The 18,787-nt window shown below is 36.7% G+C and overlaps 1 protein-coding gene across 1 annotated transcript in view; it reads right to left on the bottom strand.

Moving 5' to 3' along the window:
- PIGN (phosphatidylinositol glycan anchor biosynthesis class N) overlaps positions 1 to 18,787 on the bottom strand; it is a 120,378-nt gene that overhangs the window by 90,401 nt on the left and 11,190 nt on the right. Inside the window, exons 6-13 of the mRNA XM_080926400.1 lie at positions 18,417 to 18,538; positions 17,613 to 17,711; positions 14,810 to 14,916; positions 8,117 to 8,241; positions 6,948 to 7,078; positions 5,526 to 5,642; positions 3,355 to 3,395; positions 12 to 71 (exon numbers count right to left, since the gene is read on the bottom strand). Coding sequence (XP_080782526.1) covers positions 12 to 71; positions 3,355 to 3,395; positions 5,526 to 5,642; positions 6,948 to 7,078; positions 8,117 to 8,241; positions 14,810 to 14,916; positions 17,613 to 17,711; positions 18,417 to 18,538 — 802 coding nt within the window. The remainder of the gene's footprint in view (positions 1 to 11; positions 72 to 3,354; positions 3,396 to 5,525; positions 5,643 to 6,947; positions 7,079 to 8,116; positions 8,242 to 14,809; positions 14,917 to 17,612; positions 17,712 to 18,416; positions 18,539 to 18,787) is intronic.

Below are 18,787 nucleotides of genomic sequence, written 5' to 3'. Positions count from 1 at the left end.
TTTTTCCTTACCACCGAATTAAGAGGAAACGGGACTCCAATAAGGGATGCCATCAGTGGTGCAATATCAGCCTGGAAATAGAAGAGTTCAATTCTAGTACGTCTACATGTATAAACCAGCAAACTGTATCCTCTCATACAACTATAGACTATTGCTATATTTATTATAATCAAAAACCTTTAAAGATTATGTTTTTATATGGCAATGTCTTTCAATTTGCTAGAAATTCATTAACTTATGAAAAACTAACTTTGAGAAGAAACCATTAAAAGTCATCAATAAAAAACAAAGTCAAACAAAAATTACTTACCCTCTTAGAACCTGTTTTGTATAAAGTTTTCAGTATTGTATAAAAGAATACTTTGGTGATTATAAAAGAAATAGTGGTCGATTGTATCTGGAGTCATATGCAAAAGCACTAAAGAAAGTCTATCAGAAGGAAGTCTGGCCAGCCAATAAAGAGGACAGCCCTAAAGGCACTGTGGGTATTTCTTGTTTCAATTCAGCCTCGAGGAGAGTTGTTTCTGTTGTTATTCTTTGTCCCACTCCTCCGAGCACTACACTTCACTTTGTCCTATTGTCACTCAAGAATAGTCCCCAAAGAAAGTTAGCAACCTCAACATTACTAAGTTTAATTGGCTGTATTTATATTGGTCCTCAAAATTTGCCAAGTAGTAAAATACTTAGAAGTTGGATGAAACAGCTTTAAAACTTGGCTGGCTAGCTCAGAAAACTTCAGCAGGTTTTTAGACTTCCCCATCAGTTGAATACATCTCTCCCTTACAAAGTGATGGTATAATTAAACTTTCAGTGCACCTAGCACATAATAACCTGCAATGAAGGGCAGTTACAATTGTTGCTCTTACCAGGCCTCTCTCTCAGTGGCCCTGGGATAAATTCTCTGTCTGGCCCCATTAATGCCTGTTTTGAGTTCCCTTCGTTTCACTGGTGCTCCTTTTAAAGTACTTCTGTTCCTCAGTTAATGTAAAGTTTGTAAGGTCTGATGTCAGATTCATGCCAGTCCCAGAAAACCAGTGCTATTCAAAGGCTTCCCTACATCTTGTCTCTCCCACTCATCTATTCATCCTGAAGCCTGAGCATTCTTATACACACACACACACACACACACACACACACACACACACACACACACCACTTCAAGAACTTTCTCAAACTTTAGGAATTAAGTCCCCAAGGGCCATCATGACCTCACAAACCTGTCCCTAACTGTTTCTGCCTGACATCCTATGGTCCCTGTGATCTGAACACAAGCCATTTCTAAGCCCCTTCAGCATATGAATGTCTTCCACAGAGCTCTGTGCTCATGCTGCTCCTCTCCCTGGAAAGCTCTGCTGCTGCCCTGGCCTTATGACTCTTGCTTATTCTTTCATCTCAGCTCAGTCCGAAACCTTCTAGGAACCCTTGGCTAACAAGTTTACCAGATATATACATCCCATGCTCTCGTGGCTATGTCCTCTCCTACAGCATTTAGTTTCAGTTCCACATTTGGTAATACAATGCTGTGACAGGGTCAGTTCTCACTGCTACAGCAGAAGCACCCTGGCCACAGCTTGTGTTTGCTTTGACACACACTTACCCCACTTCACACTCATCATAAGTGGGCATCTGAGTGTTGGTTGGAGGACTAAATACAAAGCTTGTCATCTAACATAGCTGTATGCCACGAGTATCACCCAACAGATTTGGAAAACAAACTTTACATTCAGTTTTTGACTATTTGGTACAAATAAAAAATGTTTCTGTGTGATAGTCGTCAAATCATTTCTAGACCTTAGGCTGTTTTTTAAATTATAAATTAATGAATTAATATTTTAAGTATATATATATATATATATATATATATATATATATATATATATATATATATATATATAAATTTTATTTGGTAGCATGCATTGATCCTAAGAGGGAAAAAAAAAAACCCTCTATTTTTACTATGCTCCTAGAAATAACTTTTCAAAGGATGGACAAGAAACTGAATCCCTAAACTGTGGTTTATTATCCTTAATAAAAACTGTCACCTTGCATGTTACTTAGAAGACAAGCTACCTGCCACTTTCATATCATATCCCAGTGATGGTGACCCTTCTACAAACAGTGAAGATGGCTGCTGAAGTAGCATATATTCAACAACCCTGAACTTAGCACTTACAGGTAATAATGTCTAGCTTTTTTTTTTCAAGACAGGTTTTATGTGTGTAGCTTTGACTGTTCTGGAATTAGCTCTGTAGACCAGGCTAGCTTCAAATTCAAAGAGATCTGCCTACCTCTGCCTCCGTAGTACTGGGATTAAAGGTATGAGTCACTACTGCCCAGTGTAGCCTTCTTAAATTACACACACACACACACACACACACACACACACACACACACACACCCCTCCCTCCCTCCCTCTGACTCCCTCCCTCTCCCCGCCCATCTCCTCATAACAAAAGACCTGTAGATAGGTAATCTAAACTTTAGTCACACTTTTCCCATTACATTATTAAAGATGTTGATAAGGAATTTCAATGTACCTCTGCTTAATATAAGCAATGCAACCATTACAGGAAATCAAAGAAATTCAATAAGCATGTAAGTTTAGACTTACAGAATAACTCCTGACTAGTGCCTGAAAGGAGCCTTTCAGGTAGCAGATGTGGTATATGCATGTTTGGAAGAATGCATGCATGCACAGACAAGCGGAAGTCGGAGGATGTGGGAGTATCTTCTATTGCTCTGCATCTTATATTTTGACACAGGGTGACTGACTCACTTAACTAGAGACCTAGTCTGCTAAGCAGGCTGACAGCTCAGCAAGCTCCTGGCACCTATTGGTCTTCACCTCCCAACACTGAGACTGGAGGAACATGAATCCATGCAGAGACTTTATTGGGTGCTAGAAATTTGTATTCAGGCTTTTTTTCATAGTAAGACCTCTTCAGTACCTGAGCCCCCTGGAAGGAAGCTTTAGTTTCAATTGATAGTTTAAAAATGGTTTATTTTTTATTGTGTGTAAGATGAAGGATGGGAGAGGAGCGTGACTGCTACAGCATGCATGTGGAGATCATAGGACAGCATACATGTGGTTCATTTCTCCAAACTGGGACTCTGGGGGCCTGACCTCAGTCAAGCTTGTGTGACAAGCACTTCACTCACTTGGCCATCTCAACAACCCTCCTGGGCTTTGTTGCTGTTGTCAGATTGAATTGGCACAAGAAGATCAGTCAGGCCAAAGCACTGGCACTAAACGTAGTCTCCATAACAGGAATATTGGAAAATATTTTCATTATTACTTCCAAGTTTTCTCTACATTTCTTATAGAAAATAACATAATTAAACTTAAAAAGGTACCTGATTGACATCTCGCCTCTTCCAGTTTTCCAATCTCCATTCTGAAGAACAGAGTTACAAAAATGATGTTAATATTTTTAACAAGAACAAACTGTCTTATTTTCAGGCGTGCTAGACACTCCATGTAAAGGGTAAGTATGGGAAACCCCTCTCTCAACCAAGTACATATAAAAAAAGAGATGTTAAAATAGCAAAGGAGTAAAAACTAATCTTTAGTATTTTCTGTGAGTTATTAAATAGCTTTTAACACATTCAGGAGACATAATGTTCAAACATCCAAGGAGAGTACAAGCCTCATGGCAACTGGCAGCGAGACTACTACTCACCGTCGCCGGTCGGCTACTGAGGGGCACAGCCACAGCCAACAGCCCTCCCTCACCTTCTCTGGGTAAACAGCTGTTAGCAAATAGTTAAAACTATAGCTATGAGGCTCTTAGGATCTTTAACACCACGTTTTTAAAAAGTATATGAAATTACTATTAAAACCCCTTCATGGGGAGCTCTACTTCTAGCCTGAGAAGCCTCGCCCTGGTCCCCAGAGTTGTGCCAGTTCATGCTCCAGCAGTGAATGAAAGCATAAGCTACTTTCTGCATAAGTGAATAACCAGCCGTGAGCCTTTCCTTTCCCCATATCCTCACCAGCATTTGTTATAATTTGTGTTTTGGAGCTTCTGACTAAGCTAAGATTGTCATCTCAAAGTAATTCTGATTTCCATTTCCCTAATGGCTAAAGATTTGAATATTAAAAAAATAATTATTTCTTAGCCATTTATATTTCATCTTTTGAGAACTTTCTGTTGTTTAGTTTTTGGGGTCTAGTTACTAACTCCCTGTCAGATATATATTTGGTAAAGATTTTTTACCATTCGGCTGGCAGCTTCTTTATCCAAATAATGGTGCCCTTTACTATACAGGCATTTTTATTTTCATGTGGTCCCACTTCTCAGTTGCTGGTCTCAATACATCCATTTCTGGATTCTTGTTCAGAAAGTCCTTTCCTGTGCTTGTATTTCAAGCACCCTTCCTACCTTCTATTAGGTTCAGGGTATCAGATCTTAGGCCAAAGTCTTTCCCACACTACTTTTGGTCATGATGTTTACCACATCATTTCAAGTAACTAATACAGCATTACTCATAACAAATAACTTGGTTAATAATAGCTTTAATCTACTAGGCAAGAGTTTCCATGGAATAAGTAGTGTAAACATACATCTGCCTCACAGGCCATTGGGACACAATGTCATCCACTACAAAGCTCATAATCAAAACATGGCTCAAACAAGTTTCAAGAAAAACCACCCAAACAAATATTATGTTTTAAACAAGCATACTATAAGTTTATGATTTTGTATTTAGCAAATGTAACAATCCTGGGCTACATGGGAACCATGAGCTTTACATCCTTATGCTAGTACTAAGATGGATGGAAACAACTACCCCAAAGATAGCATAGATTTAAAAACTGCCACAAAAAGAACTGTCTAAGGCCTATTCATTAGTGCTTAAATATGCCTGGAAGAATCCTAATAGCTTACTGCTGCTGTATTCTGGCCCTCTGTCAAATGCTTCCCCTGTAGGCCTGTGGCCTGCCCTAGTATCCTCTGCCAGCACTGACAATACATAAACAGCAGAATGAAAAATGCACCATGACATGCTGTTCTGTCCAAACAGAAATAACCTGGCATTACATATAGCTTTGCATATAAGGGATATACATTCTTAGTGCAATCTCATGATTAATAGTATGAGGCTATTTTGGCTTAAGTTGGGAAATTGTAATAAATTTAATAATTTACCTCTAAGAAACTAAATTATTTTATTCTTATTTACTTATACTCAAATTCTTTAATTTAACAAAAATGAGATTAAAGTTTCTAATTCTTAGATATTTAGGAAGGCCAAAATATGTACTATCAGTGGTATATTGGAATATGTTCAACAAATGGTTCTGGGAAGGGGGAGGGAGGAGAGAGAAAGCTAACCAAATCCTTGATTTGGAGAATTTGCATATAACAGTGACAAAATTAACACACAAGCATTAAAGTAAGAGATTCAAAACAATCAGAAGTGATTTGAAAAAGAACTGAGTGAAAATCCATTTAGTTTACTTTTAGCTTTATCTTAAATGCTTGATACACAGGCATTTATGACAATAAAAACAACGTTTGTACCTTTTAGAAAGTCGTCATCATATTGCTGAGCTGATACTTTCTGAGGAAATTTGATTCCAGCTCCCCAAGTAACGAAAGGAGTCAAAGTCTCTGAAGGATGACCAGCCCCGTGGGAACCTACAGCAAAGACATTGAATCATAAGACTGAGTATGTAATTACTGAGAATGACAAAATAATCTCTAAATGCTTTGGTATAAGAATCCATCCATGTATAGGCTGGAAAAGTCATAGGCCCAGACCTGGAAGCTACTGCTCTTGTGCTACACGAGTGTGACCTGACTTTTCAGTTGTCTTCTCAGTAGCCATGTTGATATCTATGGACTACTGATTAATCAGCGTCAGCCAAAGAAGCCGCTTCTTCCAGTGAGCAGCAGTGACACACAGATGTGATCCACAACTCATCGTGTGATGGTAGCAGGTGGCTACTGAATGTCCAGCCATTAAGGGGATATCTATATCACTTGTAAACACACACACCGAGGCCCAGGGATCATCACAGAAGGGGCCGGGGCAGACAGGCAGAAAGAGGAGGGAAAAATTATTCAGGGGAACAATTTCCCAGTTGGGATCAAGTGGTGTGAAGAAGACAGCAAGGCGTACAGATTCACCATGGTTTGAAAATAAAATGCTCCCAGAGGTTCACATATTGAATACTTAGTGCCCAGCTGGTACTGATACTTTGGGAGGCTGTAGAAACATTATGATATTGCTTGCTAAAGTCACCAGAGGTATGCCTTTGAGAGTGAGAACCTGCCCCATCCCTATTTCTCATCATTGCTTCCTATCTACTACAAGGTAAAAACAAACAAACCCCTTGGCCAAATACCCAGCAACACAGAGTTCTGCTCAAGCCAGCCAACCACAGCAAATTCTCTAGAACAGTACGCCAAAGTAAATATCTCCTCTTAAGTTGCTCTCATGTATTGTCACAGCTATGCACAAGTAACTGACACAGAATCCTTTGGTTCCGACTCCGTGAATGGGACAGCTAAGAGCAATCCTTTATAAGATGGAATCCAGCTCACTAGAATTTCATCTTACAATTCAAGAGATCAAACCTCATCTATATGTCCTATACTTCTCTACAAACAAACTCTATTTGCCATGGGAGCCTCGCAGGGAGCACAGAGTTATGTTCAAGGCAGTCCTCAGACGCACGCCTTAACTAGCATCACTCCCTTTGCCTTCACATGTAAACTCCAGGTACAGCTTCTTTTCTAATAAAAAAAAAATGAGAAAAAATTCTACTTTCTCATTTGTAAATGAGAATATGTTCGTTTTACAATTAGAAAAAATGTTTTTATAGAAGGTCAGACATTTCAAACATACAATTATGTGCTGACATGGGATTTTCTGAACATAATACTGGGAAGCTATATCCACCACTACTCTCAGTAAGGCAGTAAAATAGACAGACTAACCCCAGTCTGTCATTCCATGGTCAGACGTAAAGATAAATGCTGTTTTCCCATCATCTCCATAAAAATGCTTGAATAGTGACACAATTTCCTTCACTCCATCATCAACTTTTTTAATATTGTCCTTATATTCCCTGTTTACAAAAAAAGAACAATTAATTTACAGAAATCAAATTTATTCAACCCAGACTCATTACATCTAAAGTCAAGCACTGAAGAAATGCTTTCAGAGTTAATCTTTACTACTAAAAGTCAGAGTCTCTCATAGACTAATCTTTTGATTTAATAAATTTTAAAAAACTAAAACAGTTTTCATAGACATTTTAAGAGAAAAGTATATGACTAGTAAATATATTTTAGTAAACACTCTTTAAATTCTGAATAGGATAAAAAAGACTTTTACTTTTGTATACATAACAAACTACACTGTTTTGGTGACCCAGACAGGGAAGTATCATTATTTAAAGTACAGAATCTTTCCATACTATAAAGTACTTGAGATTTATATCTACTATACTGTTGGGAACAGATTGTACTCAAGCTTCCCATATAGTTAAACAAAATCAGTTTAATATGAATATATTCCACTAATGAAAACACTGCATCATGTTAAACTAGGAGATATGAGATATTCATGCTGGTAATTAAAACAGCAGACATTAGAGTTAGTACAAAACCAAGTCAAAATAAAGAATAAAAGTTCAAATGGTTTCTTCTTTCTTACGGTCTGCAAAGCTGAAACTACCACTAAGAGGAAATAAACAACACTCTATGCAATTGTTTGCTGGTACAATGCTGTTAGATAAACACTCTAAGACATTTTATTACATCTGTTATAAAATCCATACCATAAAATGTGTGGGCTTTGGAGATTTACTGAAAACACTCCCAAAATGTGGGTTCTTTAGATACTTTTCTCTGCCTTGATAAGTGAATGCAGACTATGTGCACACTCTATTTCGCTTGTTTCAATGTGCAGCATAGTCACGGCACAGGTCATTTTAACCAGTATAAAACCACAGATCGTATAATCAATACATCACAGAGGACAGTAGGTACATAAAGTACTGCTTCTGTTGTCATAATCACAAAGAAAATTCCAAACTATATCAACATTATAAACAAAACAGCTGTTCCCCATAAGATCAAACAGAACACAAAATTCAAATTACCTTGATGATGGTCGATGAGCATGCCCATTTGTATCTATTCCTAATAAATGTAAGAAAAAAACTACTTTCTCTTCATTTACTTTTGAGAACAAAGATTGGTTGTTTCTTGCAGTATCAAAGAAGTCCTACATGTAACAAATCAGATAAAAAATAATTTTTATTTAAACTTATATATAAGTATAACTTAAGTTATTATACTTTGTTTCATTTTGTCTTCAAAATATGCCAGCATGAAATCTTAGTTATTAATTCAGATATTTCTGTCCAAATAGTCATTCAGCTTTTGTGGTGCTATTAAAAAAAAAAAAAGCTTAATTTCATACCTTTATTACCACAGAACTATTACGATTTTTAAAAATTGAAGAAATATTTTGTTAAGTGGCCAATGTTAAACAGTAGTGGTGGAAACAGTTCAAGAACTTTATTGTATTTAAATACACTTGGAAATGGATCACTTTTCATTGTCTTGTTCCACTGCAACTTTGGTGAGACTACGACATCTCACTTAGATTGTAAAATTCCTGACTACTACTTCTTCCACGAGGACCTGTTCTTGGTGTCCTGTGCTGGAGAAACATCACTTAACAAAGTATAGTTCAGCAGTTAATGTCACAATAACAAACTTGTTTCATAAATGCTTCAGACATAAATAATTCTCATATTTATGAGCTTGCATGCAAGTATCCATAGAGTGCTTTAAAATGATTTTAAATGAACCAATTATATTAACAGATATTATATTTTATATAACTGTGTACAGATTTAGAAGATGCTAACTTTCAATAAGATGAGTATTTCTGAAAAAATATTTATAAAAGTATTGAAAAGTATATGTGGTATAGTAAAACTATCCTTAACCTTCAGTTTATATTCTACTTGAGTTAAATTTTATATATATATATATATATATATATATATAAATTTTTTTTTTACTAGCAAAAGCTAGTGACTAGCAAAAACTTTAAACACGCATACAAGATTTGGGAAGCTATTAAACACTAACCAGGTAAAGCTCAATCTGTCTTTTGACAGTTGTCACTTTGAAAGCAGTTTTAAAGTTCTGTTACTTAAAGAAGCTCTTAGACAATTATCCTACCCACAACTCCTCCTGCTTTCCCAGATGCAACACTTGTACCTGGGACACCATGTAAGACCTCACCCCATTTCCTATGCCTGCCAACTCCTCTTAAAGCACACCCAACAGTCATCAACTGCACCCTATCCCCTGTGCTCCATTTTCCAGTCACAGTTCCTCCTGCTTTCCCAGAGACCACACCATCACTAAGAGACACCAGGCCACACTGGCACTAGGGACCCCAAAGACAAATTTGGCACTCAAAACCACAGCAGTCACAATGGCCACAACACTCCCATCTGAGACACCAGCATGAATCTGAAGACACACTGGTCACCAGAACCCTAGGCTACTCCGGCCAAAAGACTGAGAGGAAATAGAAAGCAAAGGGAAACAATCTAAAAAAAAAAAAAAAACACCCTTCTAATAAAGATAAACTTCGAAATCAACACCTAACCATCCAATAATAACCCCAAAACCCAGATGACTAGAGACTCTAGCTTAAGAACAAAATCAACAAAAGCCAGGGCAATAAGGCACGACCAGAGCCCAGGGATCCTGCAAAATGTGGACATTCCACCATAGCTTAGACACATGAAGATGACCTCAAGTCCAATCTTAAGAATATAATAGAGACCTTTAAAAAGGAAATGAATAAATCCCTTAAAGAAATACAGGAAAATATAATCAACTAAGTGAAGAAAATAAATAAAACTCTCAAGACATGAAAAATGCAGATAGAAGTAATAAAACAAACTGAGGGAATCCTGGAAATGGCCAACTTAGGTGAGCGAACAGGAACTACAGATGAACATCACCAACAGAGTACAAGGCAGGAAAAGAAAAAAAAACAAAAAGACTCTCACACATAGAATATATGATGGAAGAATTCAATACCTCTGACAAGTAAAATAATTTTTTAAAGTCCCTGACACAAAACTTGCAAGAAGTGTTGGTCACTCTGAAGAGTCCAAACTTAAAAATAATAGAAATACAAGATTCTAAGCTCAAAGGCACAGATAATATTTTCAATAAAATTATAGAAAAAAAAAACTTCCCATAACCTAAAGAAAGAGATGCCCATAAATGCACAAGCTTACAGAACACAAAATACAATTAACCAAAAAGAAAATCTACCCTTCACATAATAATCAAATCACTAAACGCACATAAAGAAAAAAAAGAATGTGAAAAGTGGCAAGGGAGAAAGACCAAGTGAATTACACCTGACTTCTCAACAGAGACTCTAAAAGCCAGAAAGTCCTAGACAGAGGCCATGCAGACCCAAATAGAACACAAATGTCACCCCAGGCTGCTAAAACTTTCAATCACCTGAAAAACTTTCAATCACCATAAAAAAAAAAAAAAAAAAAAAAAAACCAAATTGAAACAATATCTTTCCACCAACCCAATATACAGAGGATACTAGAAAGAAAACTCCAACCCAATAGAACAATTACACTAAAAAAACAAAGCAAAGCAAAGCAAAAAACAAAAACAAAAACAAAAAAAAACCCCACAAGAAATCGTTAATTTCACACCGTTAAAACCAAAAGAGAGTAACAGACACAAAAACAGACTCTCTCTGTCTCTGTCTCCGTGTCTCTCTGTCTCTCTCTGTCTGTCTGTTGTCTGTCTGTCTCTCTCTCTCTCTCTCTCTCTCTCTCTCTCTCTCTCTCTCTCACACACACACACACACACACACACACACACACACACAGACAGACACACAAACACACATACAACATGAACATCAAAATAACAAACAGGAAATAACAATCATTGGTCTTTGATATCTCTCAACATCAATGGATTTAATTCTCCAATAAAAAGCCACAGGCTAACAGAGAGATGCAAAAAGGAGATCTGCCATTATCCAACATACAAGGAACATTCCTTAAAATCAAAGATAGCCCTTACCTCAGAGTAACAGGCTAAAAAAATAAGTTTTCCAAGCAAAGGGACCCAAGAAATAAGCTAGAGTAGCTATTGTAATATCTAAATCAAGAGATGGAAAAGGACACTTCATACTCATCAAAAAAAAATCCACCAAGATAACATCTAAATTCTGAATATCTCTGTCCTAAATACAAGGACACCCAAATTCGTAACGGGAACATTACTGAAGCATGAAGCACACATTAAATCAACTCCAGGGCTGGAGAGATGGCTCAGCGGTTAAGAGCACTGACTGCTCTTCCAGAGGTCCTGAGTTCAATTCCCAGCAACCACATGGTGGCTCACAACCATCTGTAATGGGATCTGATGTTCTCTTCTGGTGTGTCTGAAGACAGCTACAGTGTACTTTATATATAATAAATAAATAAATCTTTCAAAAAATCTAAAAAAACAAAAATCAACCCCATATGTTAACAATGGAAGACTTGACAACTCTACTCTTACCAATGGACAGGTCATCCAAACAGAAGCTGAAATAATGAAACTAACTGATGTTAAGAATCGAACAAACCTAACAGACATCTACAGAATATTTCATCCAAACAAAAAGAATATACCTTCTCAGTATCCCAGGGAACCCTCTCCAAATATGATCATATACTTGGTCACAAAGAAAGTCTCAAGAGATTTAAGAAAATTAGAATGTTCCCTTGTTATTTCTAAACTAAAGGCAAAAAGGACCTATCCAATATATTTTTTTTAATCAGAAATGAAAAGGAAGACATAAAAACAAGACACCGAGGAAACCCAAGCAATCATTAGGTTTTACTACAAAAACCTGTACTTAACAAAACTAAAAAAATTAATTGAAATTGGTGCTTTTCTTGAAAGATTCCACTTATCAAAGTTAAATCAAGATCAGGTAAAGAATTTAAACAGACCTATAAATGCTAAGGAAATAGAAGCAGTCATTAAAGTCCCCCAACAATAAAAAGTGTAGGGCCAGATGGTTTTAATGCAGAATTCTACCAGACTTTCAAAAAGGAGATAATACCAATACTCCTCAAAATATTCCACAAAATAGAAACAGAAGAAATACTTCCAAAATCATTTTATGAGGCAACAATCACCCTGACACCTAAACCACACAAAGATTCAACCAAGAAAAAAAATTTTCAGATAAATTTCTACTATGAATATTGATGCAAAATACTCAATAAAATATTTGCCAACTGATCAAAAACATTATCCACCAAGATCAAGTAAGCTCTATCCCAGAGTTTCAATGAAGGTTCAACATAACAAAATCCAGCAATGAAATCCATCATATAAACAAATTGAAAAAAAAAAATCACATGATCATGTCACCAGATACTGAAAAAAACTTGGACAAATTCCAACACCCCTTCATGATAAAAGTCTTAGATCAGGGATACAAGGCTCATATCTAAACACAATAAAGGCATTATGCAATAAGCCAACTGCCAATAGCCAACATCAAATTAAATGGAGAGAAACTTAAAGCAATTCCAATAAAATCAAGGACAAAGACAAGGCTGTTCAGTCTCTCTTATCTATTCAATAAAGTACTTGAAGGTGTAGCTAAAGTAGTAAGACAACTAAAGGAGCTCAAGCAGACACAGATTGGAAAGGGAAAAGGTAAAGTACAGCTGTTTGCAGATGATATGATAGTATGAATAAAGTGACCCCAAAAATTCTATCAGAAAACACCTACAGCTGAAAAAGTCAGTAAAGTGGCTGGACACAAAAATAACTCAAAGAAATCATTAGCACTCCTTAATACCAAATGATAAACAGGCTTAGGAAGACAACAACACCCTTCACAAATGACACAAATGATATAAAATACAGTGGTGTAACTCTAAACAAGTTAGTAAAAGATCTGTATGACAAGAACTTCAAATCTTTGAGGAAAGAAATTGAAGATATCACAAGATGGGAAACTCTCCCATGCTCATGGATCATTAGGATTAACATAGTAAACATGACCATCTTACCAAAAGCAAGCTATAGATTCAACACAATCCCCATCAAAATTTCTACACAATAGTTTACAGACTTTGAAAGAACAATATTCAACTTCATATAAACTAAACAAAACAAAAATTCAGGAATCCTAAAACAATCCTGTACAATAAAAGAACTTCTGGAAGTGTCACCATCCCTGATTTCAAGCTATACTACAGAGCAATAGTGATAAAAAACTGCATGGTATTGGTACATAAACAGACAGGTTGACCAATGGAATTGAATCAAAGACCTAGAAGTAAATTCACACAAATATGGACACCTGCTTTTTGACAAAGAAGCCAAAATTATACAAAGGAAAAGAGAAAGCATCTCCAACAAATGGTGCTTCTCTAACTGGCATGTGCATGTATAAAAATGAAAATGGATACAAATTTATTGCTCTTTACAACAACACAGGATACACTATGACAGAAAAGAAAGTAAGAAATGGTCTTGAATGCATTCACGCAGGAGACAACTTCCTGAACACAACACCAATAGCTCAAGCACTAAGATCAATAACTAATAAATGGGATCTCATGAAGAGAGTGAGGTAACCCAGATCCAGAAAGACAAACACGGGATGTATTCACATTTAAGTGGATATTAGCCATACAATAAAGGGTAAGCATGCTACAATCCATAGAACCATAAAAGCAAAGCAGCAAGGAAGGCTCAAGTAGATGCTTGGCTCTTATTGAGAAAATAGCACAGTCACAGTGGGTTGATGGGTAGGGGAGGGACACAGTGCAGTGGGGGGGGGGATAGAAAAAAAGGAGGGTAGGGAAACCTTGATTGGGACATAAAGTAAATTAATTAATTAATTACAAAGAGTCATCACTCTGGGGGGGAAAGCAGTTCATAGCATTTAATAATGGCTAGCTGGCATATCTGTTTGGGCTTATCTGGCTCTCCTTCCCTTTTTATAGAAAACTTTTTAAAATGTGTATGTGTTTGGGCCTGACTGTCTATATATTTACCAAGTGCCTGAGGACCAGAGAGGATGTCAGATGCCTATAAACTGAAGTTACAGGTGGAACTTATGGGTAAGCTGCCCAGTATTCTAGGGACTGAACATGGTGATGCAGTATGTGCTCTTAGCTGCTGAGTCATCTTTCCAGCCACCAATTTTTCTTTAAAATCCTATTTCTTTGTTATTATGAAAAGTATTATTCTGAAACAACATTTTCAAGATGTTCCATCTTTCACATGGCCCACTACTAGTAGACAAAAGCTCCAAAGGTCAACCAAAGGTCTAGAATTACCTACAGTGACTCACCAAACTAGAAATGGTTAGCAGGCTTTTGTGGCTCCTAACCTAGGGTTCATTTTACCTTAAGAAATACAAATTTTTAGAGGGTTATTTAAAAGAAGAATTTTAAAAACTTTTATTAGTCACTATAGTACATGTAATTTCTCTTAAAAATAGCATGGTATAACACTGAATGCTCAAGTTCATATAGGCAGCAAACTAAACCTGAGACAGTTCACTCATAAATAAATTTTCAGGACTTTAAATAAGAATGTATTTAGTTCTAAGGCACTGCACAGCAAATACCTCCCAGGCTGTCTCAGTACTGCCATGTAAAACAGGACTTGGACACCAAAGAAAGAAGGCCTAGAACAATGAGCAGCCTGGGGTACGTACATAACAAGACTGCTTCAAAACAGAGCAAAACAACATGCACCTTAACTTTATCAAAAACCCAGGTATCCAGTTTTGTAGCATCCTGAGCACCAAAATCTTCTCTTTGAGCATCGTAAGTGTATGTATAAACATGGTCACCACTAGCACCTGAAAAGGAAATATGATGAAAAGAAAAATTTTAGGAAACAACAACAAAATTTTCACCTATCATAAAATATGAAATAATCATTTAACTTATGTTTGTTTTGAGATCATCTTGTATATTTATTGTCCATGCTGGTCTTGAATTCATATTCTCAAATTATCTTTCCTCTTAAGCTTCTTGAGTTCTAGGATCACAGGCATGCCCCCATCATACCTGGCTCTACTTCAAGAATTTTATAGCTAGCCAGAATTAATACAGCATGCTTTATGATAGAGAATGGAAACATAGGAGAAATAATTAAATTTTATTTTATGTTTCATGAGTCATGTTATAAACATCAACATATCCATTTTGTTCTCAAAATAACATATTTACCTTACCAAAGTCAAAATTCTAATATTTAATAAAATAAAAATAAATTCTAAAGTTCGTTTCTATTTAAACATATACCTCTAAAGAGGTCCCTATATAAAATAGATGAAGATGGCTAGCATAATGCTTCCTAAAGCAAACTCTAAAACATTTCACCTGTCTTAAAATTGTATGTATTTGTCTCAGCTTCAGGAAAACCTGAAGTGTATGCCTGTAATCTAAGCACCAGGGAAGTAGAGACAAGAAAAATCTCAAAACTGAAGCCAGCCAGACCCTGCCTCAAAAGCAAGGACTGGGGGAAGGAGGGCAAATGCTGCTGATTACCAAATAAAAGGTGGACAAATATGTCAATCTTACAAATTTATAAAACATGTACTAAGAATCTATAATTGATTTCTGGGATGGATATGCTTTTATATAGGTCATGAGGAGGATACATCATGAAGTAGTGACAGTCTCCAACCCCAGCTGGGTTCTAGTGACCCTGTGAACTGCTCAGCCATTCTACTTCCCACATCCCACATACAGACACGTGGAGGAGCTGGTTATTTAGATACCATACATATAGGAACATTCCCACTGGTTTGTGTCTGATTCAGTCCTGTCTTATCAACTGTGACCAGAAGTAGGAAGCTTAATTTGGTAAGCCACAGTAACTTAACCAGTCTCCACTGCTTCCTAAAGAATGAAATGTATAAATAGCAAATGCAGTTTGTCCAGTAAAATACCAGTCTATGAACAGCATTAGTACAATTCTGAACACATATTTTGCTTTCTGAACACAAAAATTTCTCCAGTAGCTCCACTTATATCTATGTGTACTGACTGGTTTTGTGTGTCAACTTGACACAAGCTAGAGTCATCAGAAAGGAAGGAGCCTCAACTGAGGAAATGCCTCCATGAGATCCAGCAGCTGTAAGGCACTTTCTCAAATAGTTATCAATTTAGGGAGGGACCAGCCCATTGAGGATAGTACCATCCCTGGGCTGGGGTAGTCATGGGTTCTGTAAGAAAGCAAGCTGAGCAAGCCATAAGCAAGCAAGCCAGTAAGCAGCACTCCTCCATGACTCTGCATAAGTTCCTGCCTCCAGGTTCCAGCCCTGATTAAGTTCCTGTCGTGGAGAACATTACTTCCTCCAATAATAAATTATGATCTAGAAATGTAAGCTAAATAAATCTTCCCTCCCCAACGTGCTTTCTGGTCATGGTGTTTTGTTGTAACAATAGGAACTCTAAGACATGTTATGTATAGTATTACAAAATCCTCCCATTAAGTCAAGTGGCTAATCACTTTGCTTCTAGTGAAAACCATTCAGGAACAAGAATTACACCTGGCTGACTTTTTAAAATAAATGAATTTTCTTGTGGATTTGTGCATGTAAACAAATTCAGCAAATCAACAAATTGAAATGCTAATGCAGGTATAATGTAATACATGTGGTAGGTATTTCAATATATTAAATGCCAGATTAGTATGATATACATTAAATGACAAAGGTGTGACACAGTAAACACATTAGTCATTATAAATGTTTAAATATAAAGAACCAAACAGCAGCACTGTCCCCATAAAGAGAACAAGCACTTTGGTAAATGAATCATTTAAGTCTAAAAATAAACTTATAAGGTGTAATAACTATTACAACACATTTTATATAAAGGAAAACTAAAGCTCAAGTTTATAAGGCTGTTATATGATAGTATATATTATTTCATTAAATTAAAAAATATTAACCATGTTATATAGCAATATTTGTTGTTAAAATAGAACAAAGGAGAAACCCTGTCTGTTAAACTGATACTCAAGTCCACTGTAGAAAACATTTCTGTTTCAGAGCTCATTAAAAAACCTCTAGAAATGAATAAATACAACATATAAAAATAGAATATAAGCCAGCAAGATGGCCAAGCAGGTAGAGGCACTTGCCACCAAGACTAGCAACCTGAGTGATATGCCTGGATGAACATGGCAGGAGGAAAGAGCAGACCCTGTCGGTGCCTTGACCTCGGGATGAGTTCTTGTGTACAGCATGAGCACACAAGACACCAGGATCTGCTGTGCTGGAACTCACTGCATGGGTCAGGCTGGTCTCAGGGAGATCTAATGCCTCTGCTTCCTGAGTGCTGGACTAAAGGTGTGCAGCACAGCACACCTGGCTGAACAAATTTTTGTAGATAAAGAATTAAAAACCAAGGGGTAGAGTCCAGTTAAGAAACAGAATAGCTTAATAAACAAGAGGCTCTGAATTTCATCCTCAATACTGTAAAAATAAAAGCATTTATTTACATCTTATTTGCTACCTAAAATATAATCAATGTCTCTTACCTTTGGCAAACATAGGCAAGATATCTGGACTCCCCCAGCTCCATGTGTACTTGCTTTCATTAAAAAGAGAGTCAAATTCTACAGGATTTTCTTTCCATCCTTTGGGTAATAGGAAAAAGAAGCAAGGAATAATGTAAGTGCAGAGAAACATAACGCCTGAAAGAAGCATTCTTCAAATATTAATTGAGGGCAACACAAAAACTCACAGATTGTCTTAGGCATATTGTATCCTTATATTAATATACGTGTTCGATAATTCACTTCTTATTAAAATAATCACTTTTAAATACTTGATTGCAATGTCTAACAAAATCATATATCCATACATACATGCTTTTTTCAGTAATTCAGGATGAGGACAGAGTAAATTTTATTCTAGAATCAACACCACAATGTGCTCATGTGAGTAAGGCACACTCAAAGACTTGTCAAAGGTATCTCAGACCACTGGAGACACGGCTCAGAGGTTAAAAGAACTTGCTGCTCTTGCAAAACCAGATGTCCTGGGTTTGATTTTTAGCACCAACATTGGGTGGCTCACAACCACTTTTAACTGTAGTTCCAGGAAGTTGAGTACTTTCTTCTGGCCTCCATGAACATGTGCATTCACACTGTACACAAACATACAAACATACATGCACACCCATTAGCACATGTGCATGTGCACATACACACATACATACATACACACACACATAAATCTTTAAAAAACACACTGCATTTTTAGCTGATGTCAGGACTCAGTGGTAGGAAAGAGTGTTTATATGGCAAGCATGTTATTATGAAACTGTCTCAGTACCCAACCTTTGGCAACTGCACTGACATCCTCGTAAAACCCAGCTATCAAGGCGACATGACCAGGCCGAGACTCTGTTGGCACACGTGTGTGCGATACTCCCCAGCTGCCTTCATGCATTACAACATTCCTAAAAGACAATTGAGATGAACAATTCATATATGCTAGTATTAAAACTCTCATTAGGCTTTAGGATTTTTATACAAGGAATCAAACCAAAGAAGTTAAATTGTAAGATGGAAAGAAATCTCGAAACCTACTGAAGCCCAATCCTATACTGTCCACCAATTCAGTGAAGGAGCATGAAGGAGCCCAGGCAATATAAACAATGACAATAAAAAACTGTTCCTCTACTACAGAAAATCAAGAGATACACTAC

This window comes from Micromys minutus (genome assembly GCF_963924665.1).
Source record: "Micromys minutus genome assembly, chromosome: 12".
NCBI classification, from domain to species: Eukaryota; Metazoa; Chordata; class Mammalia; order Rodentia; family Muridae; genus Micromys; species Micromys minutus.
This window is presented reverse-complemented; position numbering and strand designations above follow the sequence as displayed.